This window comes from Lepidochelys kempii, chromosome 3, assembly GCF_965140265.1.
Source record: "Lepidochelys kempii isolate rLepKem1 chromosome 3, rLepKem1.hap2, whole genome shotgun sequence".
Lineage (NCBI taxonomy): Eukaryota > Metazoa > Chordata > Testudines > Cheloniidae > Lepidochelys > Lepidochelys kempii.
In genome coordinates this window covers 159069577-159084145 of record NC_133258.1, presented here as the reverse complement: position 1 = coordinate 159084145, position 14569 = coordinate 159069577, and the positions used below count along the sequence as shown (strand labels likewise).

Below are 14569 nucleotides of genomic sequence, written 5' to 3'. Positions count from 1 at the left end.
CCACTAGACCACCTTTTGTACTCACTATGAGGAATTCCCAATTAAAAGATAACACACTGTTAGTACTGCTATTAATGGAGCAGTAGAGTCCACCACATTACAGCAGTGCTTTCCAACCTCTTTTCATTTGCAGACTCCTCAAAAATTTCAAATGGGAGTGCAGACCCCTTCGGAAATCTTCGACCACCCCACCCCAAAGGTCAGCGGACCACAGGTTGAAAACTACTGTTTTATATGATAGACCCATAGAATTGAAATGAGATACCACATGCTCTAGGATCAGACAGTCTCCGAGTCAATATCAAGGGCAGCTGCAATACATCCAACATGTTGGCCTATCACAAGTGAGTGACATGGAAGAAGCAACCTGACAGAGCAGATAGCAGTGAAAACAATTCATATACTTTCTACATATAGCAGAGACACTGAGAACTGAAAGCTGTTATTACAAACAGCTAGAGACAGCATAAGATTGAGAGGCACAAGACCTAAGACCCACAAAAAAATCACTCAGTCATTCCCATTAACCAGAATTACCTTCCCCATAAAGCACCAGTCATTGATAGTAAGTGTAATTAGAATAAACTTTCCTCGAAAGTTATCCTATTAAATGGAATGTACTAGAAAAATATTTGGGGTGTATTTAGAAAAATCTATTTAAATGCTGAACATTAAACATCTTACTCTGGAGTTTGTCCAAGAGTTTAGATCTGGAAGCTGTTCCTTTTCCTTCCCATTCTGCTTTTGCACGCAAGTCTTCTGCATGACTACACATCAGATACCTGTTAAAACAAAGTGAATGAAAAATCCTATTATGGTCTAAACCTTTAAAATTTTTTTTTCAATTGTAAGGATGGTGTATATGGAGATGTTCCTGTTTACAATTCATATTTAAGTGGGGTGGGGTAGAGGGGGTTCTAAGAAGAGAGACCTCTGTTTGGGACCTCCCTCTCACATCAACTTATTACAGCCAGAATGTATTGATCTTTAGGACACACAAAACAGTCACTCCTGACCAACTTGCACTCAAGTGAAAGCTTGGACAAATGTATGAGGAGTCAAAGACTAGACTGGGGCAAATTGAAGGGAACAATGATGCTTTATTTTGTAAGCAATATATTTTGTTTCCCCCCCCATGCAGATTAACCCAAAAGCTTATGAATTTCAATACAAAAATCCCAACTCAGTGGACTCAGAAGTTTACATTAAGTTTGACTAGTCAATGATGGCACAAAATATACCTAGATGTAAACAAAATTGACTATGCTAACTGATCCCAGTGTGTTTGAGGTATACAGATGTGTTTCAAGCTGCATCATACTAAATTTCTGAATTTCTAGCATAATTGCATTGTCAACGCCGCCAACACTACCAGGCTCTGCAATTCGTCCTTGGGATGGTGACGATACAACGCATTAGTAAGATTTATTGTTGGAGTCCGGGTGATGGACAATAGACATTTGCTCTAGTTCTCTTTTGCTTTGTCACTAACTAGAAAGCTTTAAGGAGAGAAGGTACCAATACAAGGTAATGGATAAGAGACAAAACCGATCTTGTTTAGACTGGTCTTCAGGAGAGATGAAAAAAAGAAAGACTGTGCACATGTTGCACCCCCTCTCCCCACTCCAAAACAAAACAACACAACCACACACAACAAACAACCCAACCCCTACATCTACCAACTTGAGAATTATTCAGCTATAGGAAAAGAGACTGAACATGCTTCCTTTAAAGGACATAATTCCAGTCCTTATCAGTTTAGGTTCTGATACCATAAAGGCAGTATATATAAACACTTATTTTGGATGAATAAGGATATGATATGAATCACGATACAACAATACTGTCAGTATAATAAATTTCTTCCCCTTGCCATTTTAAATAGTAGTGATCACCAACAGCATAAATAATTCAGATTTTTAAAACAAAGTTAGTACTAAAGATTGAAGAAGGAGGGGAAGAGATAAGAGACCCTACTTCTGCAATGGAGTTTTCCCCACTGACTTCAACAGGAGTGGGCCAAAAAGGGAGAAGAGTGCTTCAGTTTTACCAAGACATTAATTTTACTTATTCCACATGATTCATGTGCACTTTTAATGTTATGAAGAGAGGGCTCAGGAAATATTGACCAGCACTTGTTTCCACAGAATTACACAATCCCTCAGGATATTCTGTAGAACTAATTGTCCAAGCTTAAACACCCTTACCCACTGAGGACATGAATGCGCTCTGTATTGTATTTCAGTGGTGTCAGTTCACAGCGTAGAACTTGAAGTGCCTCCAGGACCTTGCCATCCTCCAGATATTCCAGGTACTTCTGCTGTAACAGCAAGAACTTCATCCTCTGACATGACAGAAAGCAGCAGTCAGGGGAAAAAGGTTGAATGAAGTTTCAGAAAATGTTTGAGCCTAAACAGAACAATAGAAGCCATTCTACTATACCCTTCAGAAATACAGCTACATGTAATGTATCATTACTTCTGCCTGGTCTTTCAATATAATTGTGGTAACTACGTTAGAAGTGACCCAAAAAATTTTTTTCCACCTGCCTACTGGAGCTCTGAATATCTTCTTCTCCCTATTTTGAACCCATATCCCTTTCAGTCACTATCCTTCAAACCAGGATTACATGGGATTCCCTCAATCTCATGCCCAATCTTTAAAAAAAAAGTATGCTGCATGCTTGTACAAAGCATGACCAGTAGGTCAGCAAGTCAACCCCCTAACTGGTTTTACACAGATTATGTAGGAGCTCACCAAGGGATTCTCTTTATAGTTGTATAACATGCTGTAGCAACGTATTAACTCTGCAACTAGGCAAAACAAGGCACCGTGCAAATTAAACTTGTTTTCCATAAGTATTAACACTGCCATCTTCTTTTTACTGAAAGCGGAACGATATAGCTTCCCACATTTAGGGCTCACTTAGCGTATATTCACTCCTATCAGAATTCCAATGTGACCTTCACACATTTTCTCACATTTCTCATCAATAGTCATTATGTTAACTTTGTTAACATGTTCATGGACACAAAATGAAGGAACGCATTCAGTTACACATTTAAAATCTGGAGCCCCCAAAATTTCTTAACATGCTGATCCTTAAGATGAAAGTGAGACCGTTTAGTTGCTTCTACTTTATATAAGCACAGCCACTTGATGTATGCATCTTTTGCCTGTCTCCACTGCTGCTAGTGGCTATCGCCATGAGAAAAAACAAATCCCAGGCCTTCAACAAGTAATGGGGTAAGAGGAAAACCTGAGAATATCTAGAGTGAAACAAAATTAAATTTTTAATTAATAAATAAATAAAATAAATAGTGACTTACTATGCTTTCCCCATCTCTATAGAAACTGAATGAAGTGCAAGACAGATCATAAGTACACTTCAATATTTGATCATCGCCTTTCCCCATGTGAGTCCAGCAGACCCCAAAGACCATCAGCTTTTCAACACTACATGTATTTACTCATATTAGTGCATTATATAATTGAGCAAGGTGCTAGCCTCTTCAAATCAAGACACTTAAGAAATATAAAACATTTGTGATACCTTAACTTTACATGATTTACTGCATGTTGTTCATTTTTGCACTTCACCTTGGATAGAGTAGCTACACTGTTCTATTTGATCAGTTTCATTTAATTCTGTTTTTCCATACAATAGCTCAATGCTGAAATGTTCTGAGCTGCTAACAATAGAATATTTAAATAACTAGAACTTAATTGAAAGATATATAGAGTAATTTTTGTAAATTAAAAAAAATCCTAAATTTTAAGACTAAAGGCTAAATTACTTGAGACTGTCTCTTGATTTGAGTTTTACTCAATTTAACATTTGACTGACTATGCAAGCAATATTTTAAAAGAACATTAGTTATCTCTCATTCATGTTGTTTCAGATATATAGTACAGTCATCACAATGGCATGGAGAAAGATACACTACTACAATGAGTCTCATAAAAATCTCATTCCTGCTATGCATTTGACTAGGTGAGAGATATAGATCTTAAATATTTTATCTAGTAGTGGTTTTGTCTGATGCTTTTTGAGGGAACTTAAAACATTTAGGTAAAATATTTGTTTTCCTTCAACTGGAATGCATTCCAGATTGATTATGAATACAGCCTATGACTACTACACTTCATTAAAACATTGAGTGCAACAGACCTTCTGTAACTCTTGAGAACAAACCACATGTATCAAGTTTTCATGTACATGAAAGAAAACTGCTGACTTATTGTATAGCTTTCAGAATTGTATGAAATTAGCTAGATATGCATCATCGGACAGATATTTGTAGCTAATTTCATACTATAGCATCTTAGTTTTCCAATACTCTGATGTCCTGTACCAGATAGGTGAGAACCCCCTTTATATTATTCTCTGTCAGTGCACAGATATTCAGTTTGTTTGCATTCGGCATGAAGAGGAGGCCCATTAGAAAACAGAGTATCTGTACAATTTTTACAGGTATAATGTTGCAGATTTTGGGGTGATGAGTCATTAGAAGTCAGCCTTCCCCTTTTAATACTTCCTATCCACTTATTAGGAAAGTGGAGGGGTTGGTTCCTCATGGTAGGTGATCACCACATACACTGAAGTTTGGTGGGGTTTTTTTTAAAACTTTGTTTTCTCAGTTCTTATCCAGAACTTCGTGTTGAATATTCTCCAATTCTCCCAGCATTATCTCAGACAATATTTTGTTTCCTATGTATCCATCCATTCACTTTTTCTTGGTTTCCCTTATCTGCATGGAGATAACTACTTCATCCAATCACTACCTCTACCCCTTTTTAGGACCATTATGCCAGGTAATGAAAGCCATTTCTGTGGAAGAAGAAAAGAGAAGAGAAAATAATAAATGTTTTTTTTGTTGTTGTGCCAATATCAGCAATTTCATGGAAATCCCTGTAAAAGCAAGGCAGAGGCACTGTCTCCATGACTCATTTTATCCATACTAGTACAAGAAGCATGTCAAAATTGACCAACGTTCAGCCTTTATATTGTGTATAGCAACCAAGGCAGAGTACTGTTGCCAAGACAGCTGAATATGTACATTCTCACAGTTGGTTCAGAGCATATTTTCCTTTTAAAAAGTCCTTTAAACCTTTCCTTTTAAACCTGATGTACAGCATTAAAGATGAATTGAGGAAGAAGTGTTGCATTCTGCTGTTTCTATGACATAATTAACACTAAAATTGGTTCAATGTTAAAGTGACCATACATAGAGAATTGCTAGGGTCTAAGCTTTGAACAGGGTTGAGCAAAATCAGGATTGAAAAATGTTACGTGGTTTAAGTATATATATTGTCAGTGCTTAAACTATAAAACGGGACGAAACTGGATGTTTTGTACTTTTTCTTAGTTTCCTAGTTATATAAAGATTCTATATAAAATATGAACTTCTTAGTGGTTTCTCTTAAAATACTCATCCAAGCTGAAAAAGCAAAGTCCAGGGCCCCATCAACATCCTTACTGTGAAAACCCTGCAAACCAGATAAGCAAATAGCCCATTCTAGAACTACAAGCAACACCATCTTTTGATATTCTGAATGTCCTCAAATTGAAATCAAGAAAATTGAAGTGTTTTGATCTGTGTTTGTGGTTTGAAGTCAATGGAATGTGTGTTCGTATATCATTTAGGAACCTTACTTTAGGCTTTTATTTTTGAAAAACTGACTTGCATATATAAAAAACGAATTCATAACAATTTTATTAGTATATTGAAAATCTAAATAACTTTTCATTGTTAACATCAAAGCAATTTTGTTTTGAAGTGACAATCACCACCACTAAGAGAGAAGTTTAATAAAAATATAATTTTAGCCTCCTAATGCTGCAACATTTATGTACATGCTTAGCATAAATAGTCCTGTTGAAGTCAATGAGAATATTTATGTGAGTAAAGTTATGTGTCTGGTTTGAAGAATCAGGGCCTTAACTTTCAATATTCTGTTTTTCCACCTATGGCAGTTTTGTAAAAATCAAATAAGATACTCTACTAATAGTGGCACTTAACAATAGCACAATTTTTTCAAGCAAGTTTAACAAAACCTCAACCCAATTTAAATACCCCCCCCAACAAAAAAAAAAAGTCACTTGATTGATGTCAGCAAAGTAAGTTATTCCAAACTGGTCTGGATCTCTGCTCTCCTGTCCACAGGGAGGCTGTGCATGCCATTCCTGGGACAGAAACTCTTATCCTGTTGTTGAGTAGCCTCCTCTAGGCAATCCAGCAAAGCCATTGACTGAAACTAGAGGAAGCTGCATCTAGCAACTCTCTTTTAGGTAACCAGGTACAAGGCCTCTGAGTGAAAGCAAAAGGAAAACATGAGAGGATCCTGGAGTGTATCCCCTTCCAATAAGGAATCATTACATCTTTTAGGGCTTCTCTACACAGCAAATTACTCCTGATTAACCTCCATGTGTGGACACACTAATTCCACATGGAGTTAATAAGGAATAGTTAATCTGCTCTTAATTCACACCCTAGTTTATTCCAGATTAATTTTCATGTGTAGACAAGCCTTTAGCTGATACCATAGAGTTAGGAAACCTGAAAGCCCCCAGTTGGAATTCAAATGATCATTGAACATAACTGCAGGTAGAAGTGCTATTTCTCTTAAAAGTGTGATGCTCAAATTCACCTAGCTAGGATGAATACCATTATCTGACAGAATAACCCCAAATCAAGTGTAGACAAGTGAAATTTCACTTGGAAATTACAAGTGCACTGACTGAAATGCTGGCCTGGGCCAAAAACCAAAGTGGATATCCTTACATTTTTTGAAAATACCACCTAACACGGGGTGGGCAAACTTCTTGGCCTGAGGGCCACATCAGGTTTCAAAAATTGTATGGAGGGCCAGCTAAGGGAGGTTGTGCCTCCCTAAACAGCCAGACATGGCCCGGCCCCCCATCCTGCTTCTTGCCCCCTGATGGGCCCCCCCTTCCCTGATGGCCCCCCCAGAACCCCGACCCCTGACTGCCCCCCGCCGCCCCATCCAACCCCTCCTCCCATTCCTGACTGCCCCCCCCCAGAACCCCTGCCCCCATCCAACCCCCCCGTTCCCCACCCCACCCCCATCCACACTCCCTAAGTACTCCCCCCAAACTCCCCTGTCCTCGATCCACCTCCCCGCCCCCTTATCACGCTGCCTGGAGGACCAGCGGTTGACGGAGCTACAGCTGCACCACCTGGCTGGAGTCAGCCACGCCACTGCACAGCACAGAGCACCAGATCTGCTGTACTGCCCCAGGAGCTGCAGGGGAGGGAAAACAGTGGGGGAGTGGCTGGGGGCTAGCCTCCCAGGCCAGGAGCTCAGCGGCCGGGCAGAAGGATCCCGTGCATAGGCACGACTCTGTGGGTGCTCCGGGGCTGGAGCACCCACAGAGAAAAATTGGTGGGTGCTCTGCACGCACTGGCAGCTCCCTGACCTGCTTCACCTCTGCCTCCCCCTTGAGCGCGCTGCCGTGTCCTGCTTCTCCCCCCTCCCTCCCAGCGCTTGTGCCGTGAAACAGCTGTTTCGCGCAGCAAGCACTGGGAGGGGGGAGGAGGAGAAGGAGGAATGCAGCATGCTCAGGGGAGAGGTCCAACAGGAGCAGGGAGGGGGCGGAGGGGCATGAGCACCCTCCAGCACCAACAAAAGTTGGCGCCTGTGGTCCCATGGGTCGTAGTTTGCCCACCTCTGACCTAACACCAGAAGAAAGTTTTGATTTTCATGTTTGGTCCACTACTCTGGATAAGGCTTTCTTCTGGCTCCTCACCCAATTGCATCCCCCATACTATGTGACACGAAGTATAGACATGGCTAGCCATATTACTCAACGGTAGTACAGGGCACAATTGCCTTTCAGTGGTGTTTACAAATTAACTAAGAGGGGAGGCTACTTTTCATTTTTAGCTCAGGCCAGATGCAGCAGCTGTTTAATGAACCCACAAGTTTAAACTTAGATCAGTAGTTTGTACCTTAATATGCAGCATTTATAGCACTTCCATCTGTGATCTCAAAGCACTTTATGCCCATGTTCACAGACAATTTAGAATATACATGCAGTACAACTCTATGTTCACATAGCTCATTTTTGATCAGAAGCTGTGAAAATTTTGATATCCAGATCACCCTTGACCAAGTCACAATAAAAGTAAGATTCCCTAGCCTATTAAAGCTTACAGCAAAATGTCAGTAAGATTGACTTTTTACATACACCCCCCCCCGCCCACTCAACTTCAGATACATGTGGTTAAACTGCCAGGTTGAGATTCAGAAACCCAAACCCATATGATCTTGGTTCATAAAACACAAACAGCATTTCTTTCCCTAAAGGATATGGCGATTTACTGCACTTATTCTACTAAGTGCTGTTCAACATCAGCTGAATGAACACATTTTTTAAAATCTAAAATTATGATAAAGTTTGACTTAAAAACAGAAACCAGAAGATTGTCAATATAAAGTTGCCAAAGTGTGTACACATTGAATTGAGTTGTTTTACTTTTTTCATGATAGGGTGGAAACAGATTAAGTCCAGGCACTAGTAAGATTACTAGTGATTTAAAAAACAAAAAAACAAAAACCTGAATTATTTAACTCCCCCCACCACTAGGGCCATGAGTGGGAGAAAGATAACCCCACCCCTTAAAATAAATAGAAGTACCTACAACATCACTGAAAGTGCAAAACCCAGAGATTTAATCATCTTTTATTAGATCTGATTATGTTCTATAGATTGTCACAGCTTAGACTTTTTTTTTTTGTAAAAAACAATTAAAAAAAATCAAGTGAGGTTTCCTTTTACAGTTGCTACTTATTGCTCTAAATTGGACTGAAATCTTGCAATAACCATAAAATAATCCAGACAAATATCTTCCAATCAACGTTAAAAAAAACTTGATAGGTCACCCCTATAAAAGTTTATTAATAGCTTTTAAAAAAAACTCAAATACTAAAACGTCTGACTCTAAAGATATGGATGATAAAACAGATAAAGTCCTATCCCCGTACCTTACATCTTTTATTTAAAAAAGTCTGCCACATGTACAGTAGTAAGAAAATAAATTAAAGTCAGTATTTGTTATTTTTTATTCATCAGACTCAGTTTAGATGAACAAAATACACTTTACAGCATCAACCTAGTTTAGAGAAGGTAGAGTCTGAAAACAAAATTCACATTTCTATGAGTTTTACTCATTTTCCCCAAGGTTAGGGCTGCTGATAATAGCTCATCTCAACTAATTAACCTCTCACAGTTTGTATGGCAACTTCCAACTTACTATATGTTGGATTCTATGCATCCAATGAAGTGGGCTGTAGCCCACGAAAGCTTATGCTCCAATAAATTTATTGGTCTCTAAGGTGCCACAAGTACTCCTGTTCTTCATACTTTGGATTCTCTAAAAGCAAATCGTCCTTGTTTTCCTCTTTTGTCAAGATTACCTATTGTACAAAAATCCTCATAGTTTGACAATTTTTTCATGCACTAGAATAGACAGCACCATTTTGAACGGAATCGCGAAAACGCATATCCCCAAAATGTAAATGTTATCAGAGTTCTAAATTCAATAGATGCTACACTCTTGGGTATGTAACAGGCTTCTGAATTCTCACTCCTCAGGAGACACTGAAAATGTACACATTATTTTGGTATACTCTGTTTGTATAGTCTGTCTTGACCCAGGTTTTTTTTCCTGCTGTCTTTTAAAAAGCTTGCCTTTCAATATTAGCCTGCAAAGCAAAATACAGGTACTAGAACTATAGCTTAATAGAAAAGACTTTGGAGGGGTTAAACTTTCACACAATTACAGAACAAGATGTAACTTCTTTCAGGCAGCCACTGATGTTTTGTTAAACATCTGTTTTTCCTACTTCACTTCCTGTTCTCTCTCTTCCCCTCCCCCACCAGGCAGGAAACTCTCCTCCTGACAACAAAATGAATCAGCTAGAAGTAAAAAGCTAAGCAGCCATCAGCTGATTCCTCACTGTGTACAGCCACAGGCACTTCAAAAAGCAGTGTTACTTTTTTCTCCGCAAATAATACTACAAAACTACACTGAATAGCTTATGTCCAATTAATTTCAGTAACATTTAACATAGTAAAAAAGATGTTTGAAGAAAGACTAGGGCTGTATGTAACCATTTTGATCCTGGGTCATAGAAATAAAACCAGAAACTCTTTGTATGTCAGAGTCCACAAAGTTATTGAAACCACATACATTAAAACCAAATAAGCTGTAACTCTGTCAAGTCACAGGATCGAAACCATAGCGTGAACAGAGTGAACACACATTACCAGACTGGTCTGCTTTAAAAATAATTTAAAAGAGGACAAAGCTCTACAAAAATTCCAAAGAGTGACACACACATATTTGTTCTTTAAAAGCTATCTAGAAAAGCAACAGTATTGTTCATTTTCTATAACAGCGACTATATTCCCATAACATTCTATTGCAGTATGCAAACTCCCACAGTACCTAGGTATTCTACATTGTATCTAAGCTTGGTTCTTTAAGAAAACATATAAAAATCAGCTATTTCAAACTCAGAAGCACTTTTCGAATTTCTCTAAAGTAACTGAATTAAACAAACAGTTTCAACTGAAGTTATCCAATGTATGGATTTTAAATTAGATATACAGGAGTACACAATTTGAATCCATGAAGAAAGACTTTAATAAATTTACACATTAAATGCATTGAGTATTGGTCTTAATATTTTTAGGCTCTCTCTCACATACTACAAAATGACAGGAGACCAAATTAGTATTGTGCTCGAGACTTCAAGCTGCTTACTAAAATAAATACATTAACTCTCAACTAGGTACAAAAAAAGTGTATTACTACAATTATTCCAAACTATATCTGAAACATTTCAAGATGTGTTTCTTACCACAATTGCGTGAGGAGAATGCACCAATGGCTTAAGTTCATTCAAGTCGTTCTCAGCCTGCAAAAATTGGTATAAAAAAGAAACATAAGCTTGAAGAACCATGAAATGCATTTCATATACTATACATTTAACAGTAGTTGTGCTGTCCTATATGCCTCACATACATTACCTTATCCCATTCTCCTTCCATTACATGATTGCGGAATTTGGTAGCAGAAGGATGTTCTAAACGACATCCTGACTCTTGCATGAGAAGATCAACAGTCTGGCTGCAGGAGAGATACAGTGTAAAAAAAAACTGACCAATTTTACCCTTAAAATGCACCACCCACTGCAATAAGCCTGCAATAGATAAAAACTGACTTTTTATGAAGCAAAAGAGTTATAACCAGATTCAGAAACACATGAACAGATAAGTATTCCAATCACTCAATTCACTTCAATAGACAGCTCTCTATCCACAAGAGTGGTTGATTGGTTTGAAAACTTGCATGAAGTGCCAAGATGGTCGTCTTTGACTAACTAATCATCTCGGACAAGCATGTCTAGATAGAAATAAACCAGTTTTTAGCAGCAAGTTGTCTGCACAGAGGAAAATATAGGTTATAAACACTAGATGTGCCTCTATAACCCTCAGTAGAGAATGGGTATAAAGGGCTGCCACTGCTCTGTATTAACATGTCTGCAGAGATAGTCCTAGCCTTTGTTCATGTCAGGACTTTAAAAGGTTCGTTCCTTAAAATAAAAAATAAGCAAACCCACTAACTTGTAACCCTCCCCCTTTTGTGCTAAAAATAGCATATTTACTGTGGTGTAGCCTATAAACAGTCACAAGCTGTCTCCTGCTGTGGAGAATCTGCCTCCTATGTCAGTGGTGCATTTTATTTTATGTACTAAGTTCATTAGAATCAATCCAGCCCCACAACAGTTTGCCATCTCTCCTTTGGTACTTCCCTTGTAGCTTTATTTTCTGGGGCATCATCTATAGGAGCCCTCCGAAAATCTCAGTATCCACCTAGTTGCTATTATGTTTTATTTAGAAAAGGGGGAGAGGGGTGTTTATAAAATCCAGATGGTTCATCTCTCTGTATTTTTATTTCGCCTCCCTCCACTGCATACTCACCCAAAAATACTGCAGTGCTCTAAGCCACGGAAGAGCCAACCTATTTGTCATTTTAATTTTTTCACTCTATAGATAGCTTTTGAAAAAGCTATTAGACATATGGCCAAACCAAACCTACAAAAGCTTTCATCCAATTACACGAACACAGGCTCTGCAGTCAGAATCCTAAATACTGGTTTAATTCTTCGGTTGGTTTGTTTACAATTAACCACTGAGCTCTTAAGACTTTAACAAAACAAAAACCTCCAAGTGTCCAGGCTCCATTATGTTCACCAGATCACTTCGCCCCCACTACCACAATTGTATTGATCTGAGTTTAGTGGTATGTGATTGGGCTTTCATACTGTCATCTCTGGCAGAGGAAGCTCTACCTGTTCCCCACCACGGTTCAGACCGTCTGTCTCGAATGTACAAAGCTTGAATGGAAGAGCCTTAAAGACAGGCCCCTCACGTCATTATTTTCAACACATCAGGTCTGCCCCACAGTTCCCCTTCATATACACTTACTGATCTCTCTATACAATGGGATATCAAGCTGTGACAAGGTAGTATGTGGGAGAAGGCGGCCCCTTTCCTCCCCTCCACTCCACCGTCCAAATCTTACGTATGTGGGTCATAAACAGATTTGTTGGTCTGTCTCCCATGGGCACAAATGGTGCCCTAAAACAGAACAAGTCTCCCAGCACCATTCTTTTCCCCCGGCCCACTCCTGCACCAAGCCAGCCCCCTCCCCCACTTTTGACTCCTCTCTCCCTGTCGATGTGCAATTCAGCTACATCAGCGCGGACCTACAGCAGGGGAGGGGCCCGGAGCCCCATTCCCACCCAGCCTCCCTCTGGTCCCTGTGGAGGAGGAGGAGGAGGAGGCGGCGGCGGCGGCGGCGGGGGGGGGTCCACATAGCACCGCTAGAGGCGAAGGGGAGGAAAACGGGGCCTCGCCGTGTGGGGCTCCCTTACCCCCACTAGCCCGCCGCCGTATGAGGGAGAAAGGGATCGGTCTCCCTTCTGAGAGGCGCGGGCACTTACTTGAGGCCCAGCCCGTGGAGGTGCTGCCCTATGAGCCGGATCACGTCCTCGTCGGACTGCGAGAGCCGCTTCTTCTTCTTCAGGGCGCTGCCGCCGCCTCCCCCCAGCTCCGCGGCGGCCGAGCCGGGGCCCCCGGCGGCCGGGACCCCGTTGTTGACGCTCAGGCCGCCGGGGCTGCTGCTGCTGCCGCCGCTGCTATTGGCCGCGGAGGGCAGCAGCCCGTTGGCGTGAGCCAGCTGCTCCCCGGCGGCCGAGCCCGACGAGGCCTCGCCGTTCTGGGCGCCCAAGCAGCCCAGCTCCGGGCCCGCCGGCCCCTGCGGCGGCGGCGGCGGCTGGCCTCCTCCTGCCCCGTTGGCCTGCATGGCGCTGCTGCCTCTGAGCGGGGCGGCAGGGGGGGCGAGCCCGGCGGAGAGCGAGGGGGACTGGGACGAGGTGAGGCCTGCTCTGCCCGCGGAAGCCCCGGGCTCGCCTGCTCCCTCCGCCGCCGCCGGGGAGGCCCGGGCTTTCTTCCGCGGGGGCGGGGAGGCTCCGCCGGTGTCCGAGTCGGAGGAGGAGGAAGCGGAGGCCAGAGTTTCCTCGCCGAGAGCGGCCGTGGTGGGAAGCCGGGGGGCGGGGGAGGCGAGGAAGGGAGGCGAGGGAAGGAGGAGCGGGGCCCTGTCCCCCCCGGGGTCCCGGAGGCAGCGCCGCCGCCCGCTCTGGGCTCCCTCTTGTTATTGCTGCCGCTGCCGCCGCCGCCGCCTGGAGCCCCCGCCCGGCCGCCCCAGGCGCCCGGCCTGCTCCGCGCCGCTGGGTTTGTCACTTCTCTGCCCAGCTGCAGCCTAATGGAGTCCGGGCCGGGACGTCACAGGAAATTCCTATACTGCCCCCTACACCCACTTCCGCCGCCCGGAGCCGGTGTGGAGCCTATGGGGTGGGGGGCCGAGAAGAGCGGGGCTTCACCCTGCTTGTGCAGCGGCAGGGGATGGGGGGAGAGCACAGACCCAGAGGGGGCTCTGCCACGCACCTGTCTAGCTGCCTCCCACCCAGCCCGGTGTGCCTACCTAGCATGTCTCTCTATACACACTGTGTACATGTGTCCTGATCTGTAATACATATGGACAGACTATATATAGGTGTATGCACATCTGTAGGCGAGTGTGTAAATACACACACACGTGTATATATACACACATACTTAGATATATAGATGATACACACACACATACACCCACACAAAGATAGATGGATAGATGACACACACACACCCCAACATCAAATGTGCTAAAAGAACATTATTAAGGTTGCCAAGTGATCACTGAAAAGTTAAATGCCAGAGTTAAAGTGAAACCCTAATTTGGCCCCCTTGTGCCTATGCATTAGGAGATCATCTTTAGTTACATGATCCCATAGTATTTTTTCCACAGAAGCCTACTGCAGTCAGTGCATAGTATAGACAGTTCTCACTTAATGAGCAACTAATCAATATTTTGTTTTCTCCTCATTGTTTAATAACATACTAGTCAAACCCTGCTCTCAATGCAGAATTATTAAT

At 42.0% G+C, this 14569-nt stretch overlaps 1 protein-coding gene across 13 annotated transcripts in view; it reads right to left on the bottom strand.

The window, feature by feature from the left end:
- The window catches only part of WDR26 (WD repeat domain 26), a 45645-nt gene extending 31903 nt beyond the window's left edge, over positions 1-13742 (bottom strand). For 10 of the 13 annotated variants that reach the window (XR_012158213.1, XR_012158214.1, XM_073338745.1 and 7 more), the window contains exons 1-5: positions 13039-13494; positions 11060-11159; positions 10891-10947; positions 2208-2344; positions 685-782 (exon numbers count right to left, since the gene is read on the bottom strand). Coding sequence is in view for 11 of the 13 variants with exons in the window: in XM_073338745.1 (XP_073194846.1) it covers positions 685-782; positions 2208-2344; positions 10891-10947; positions 11060-11159; positions 13039-13400 (754 nt within the window). In the remaining 2 variants the exon portion in view is untranslated. The other 3 variants (XM_073338750.1, XM_073338756.1, XM_073338754.1) reach the window with 3 other exon arrangements.
- Positions 13743-14569: the final 827 nt, after the last annotated feature.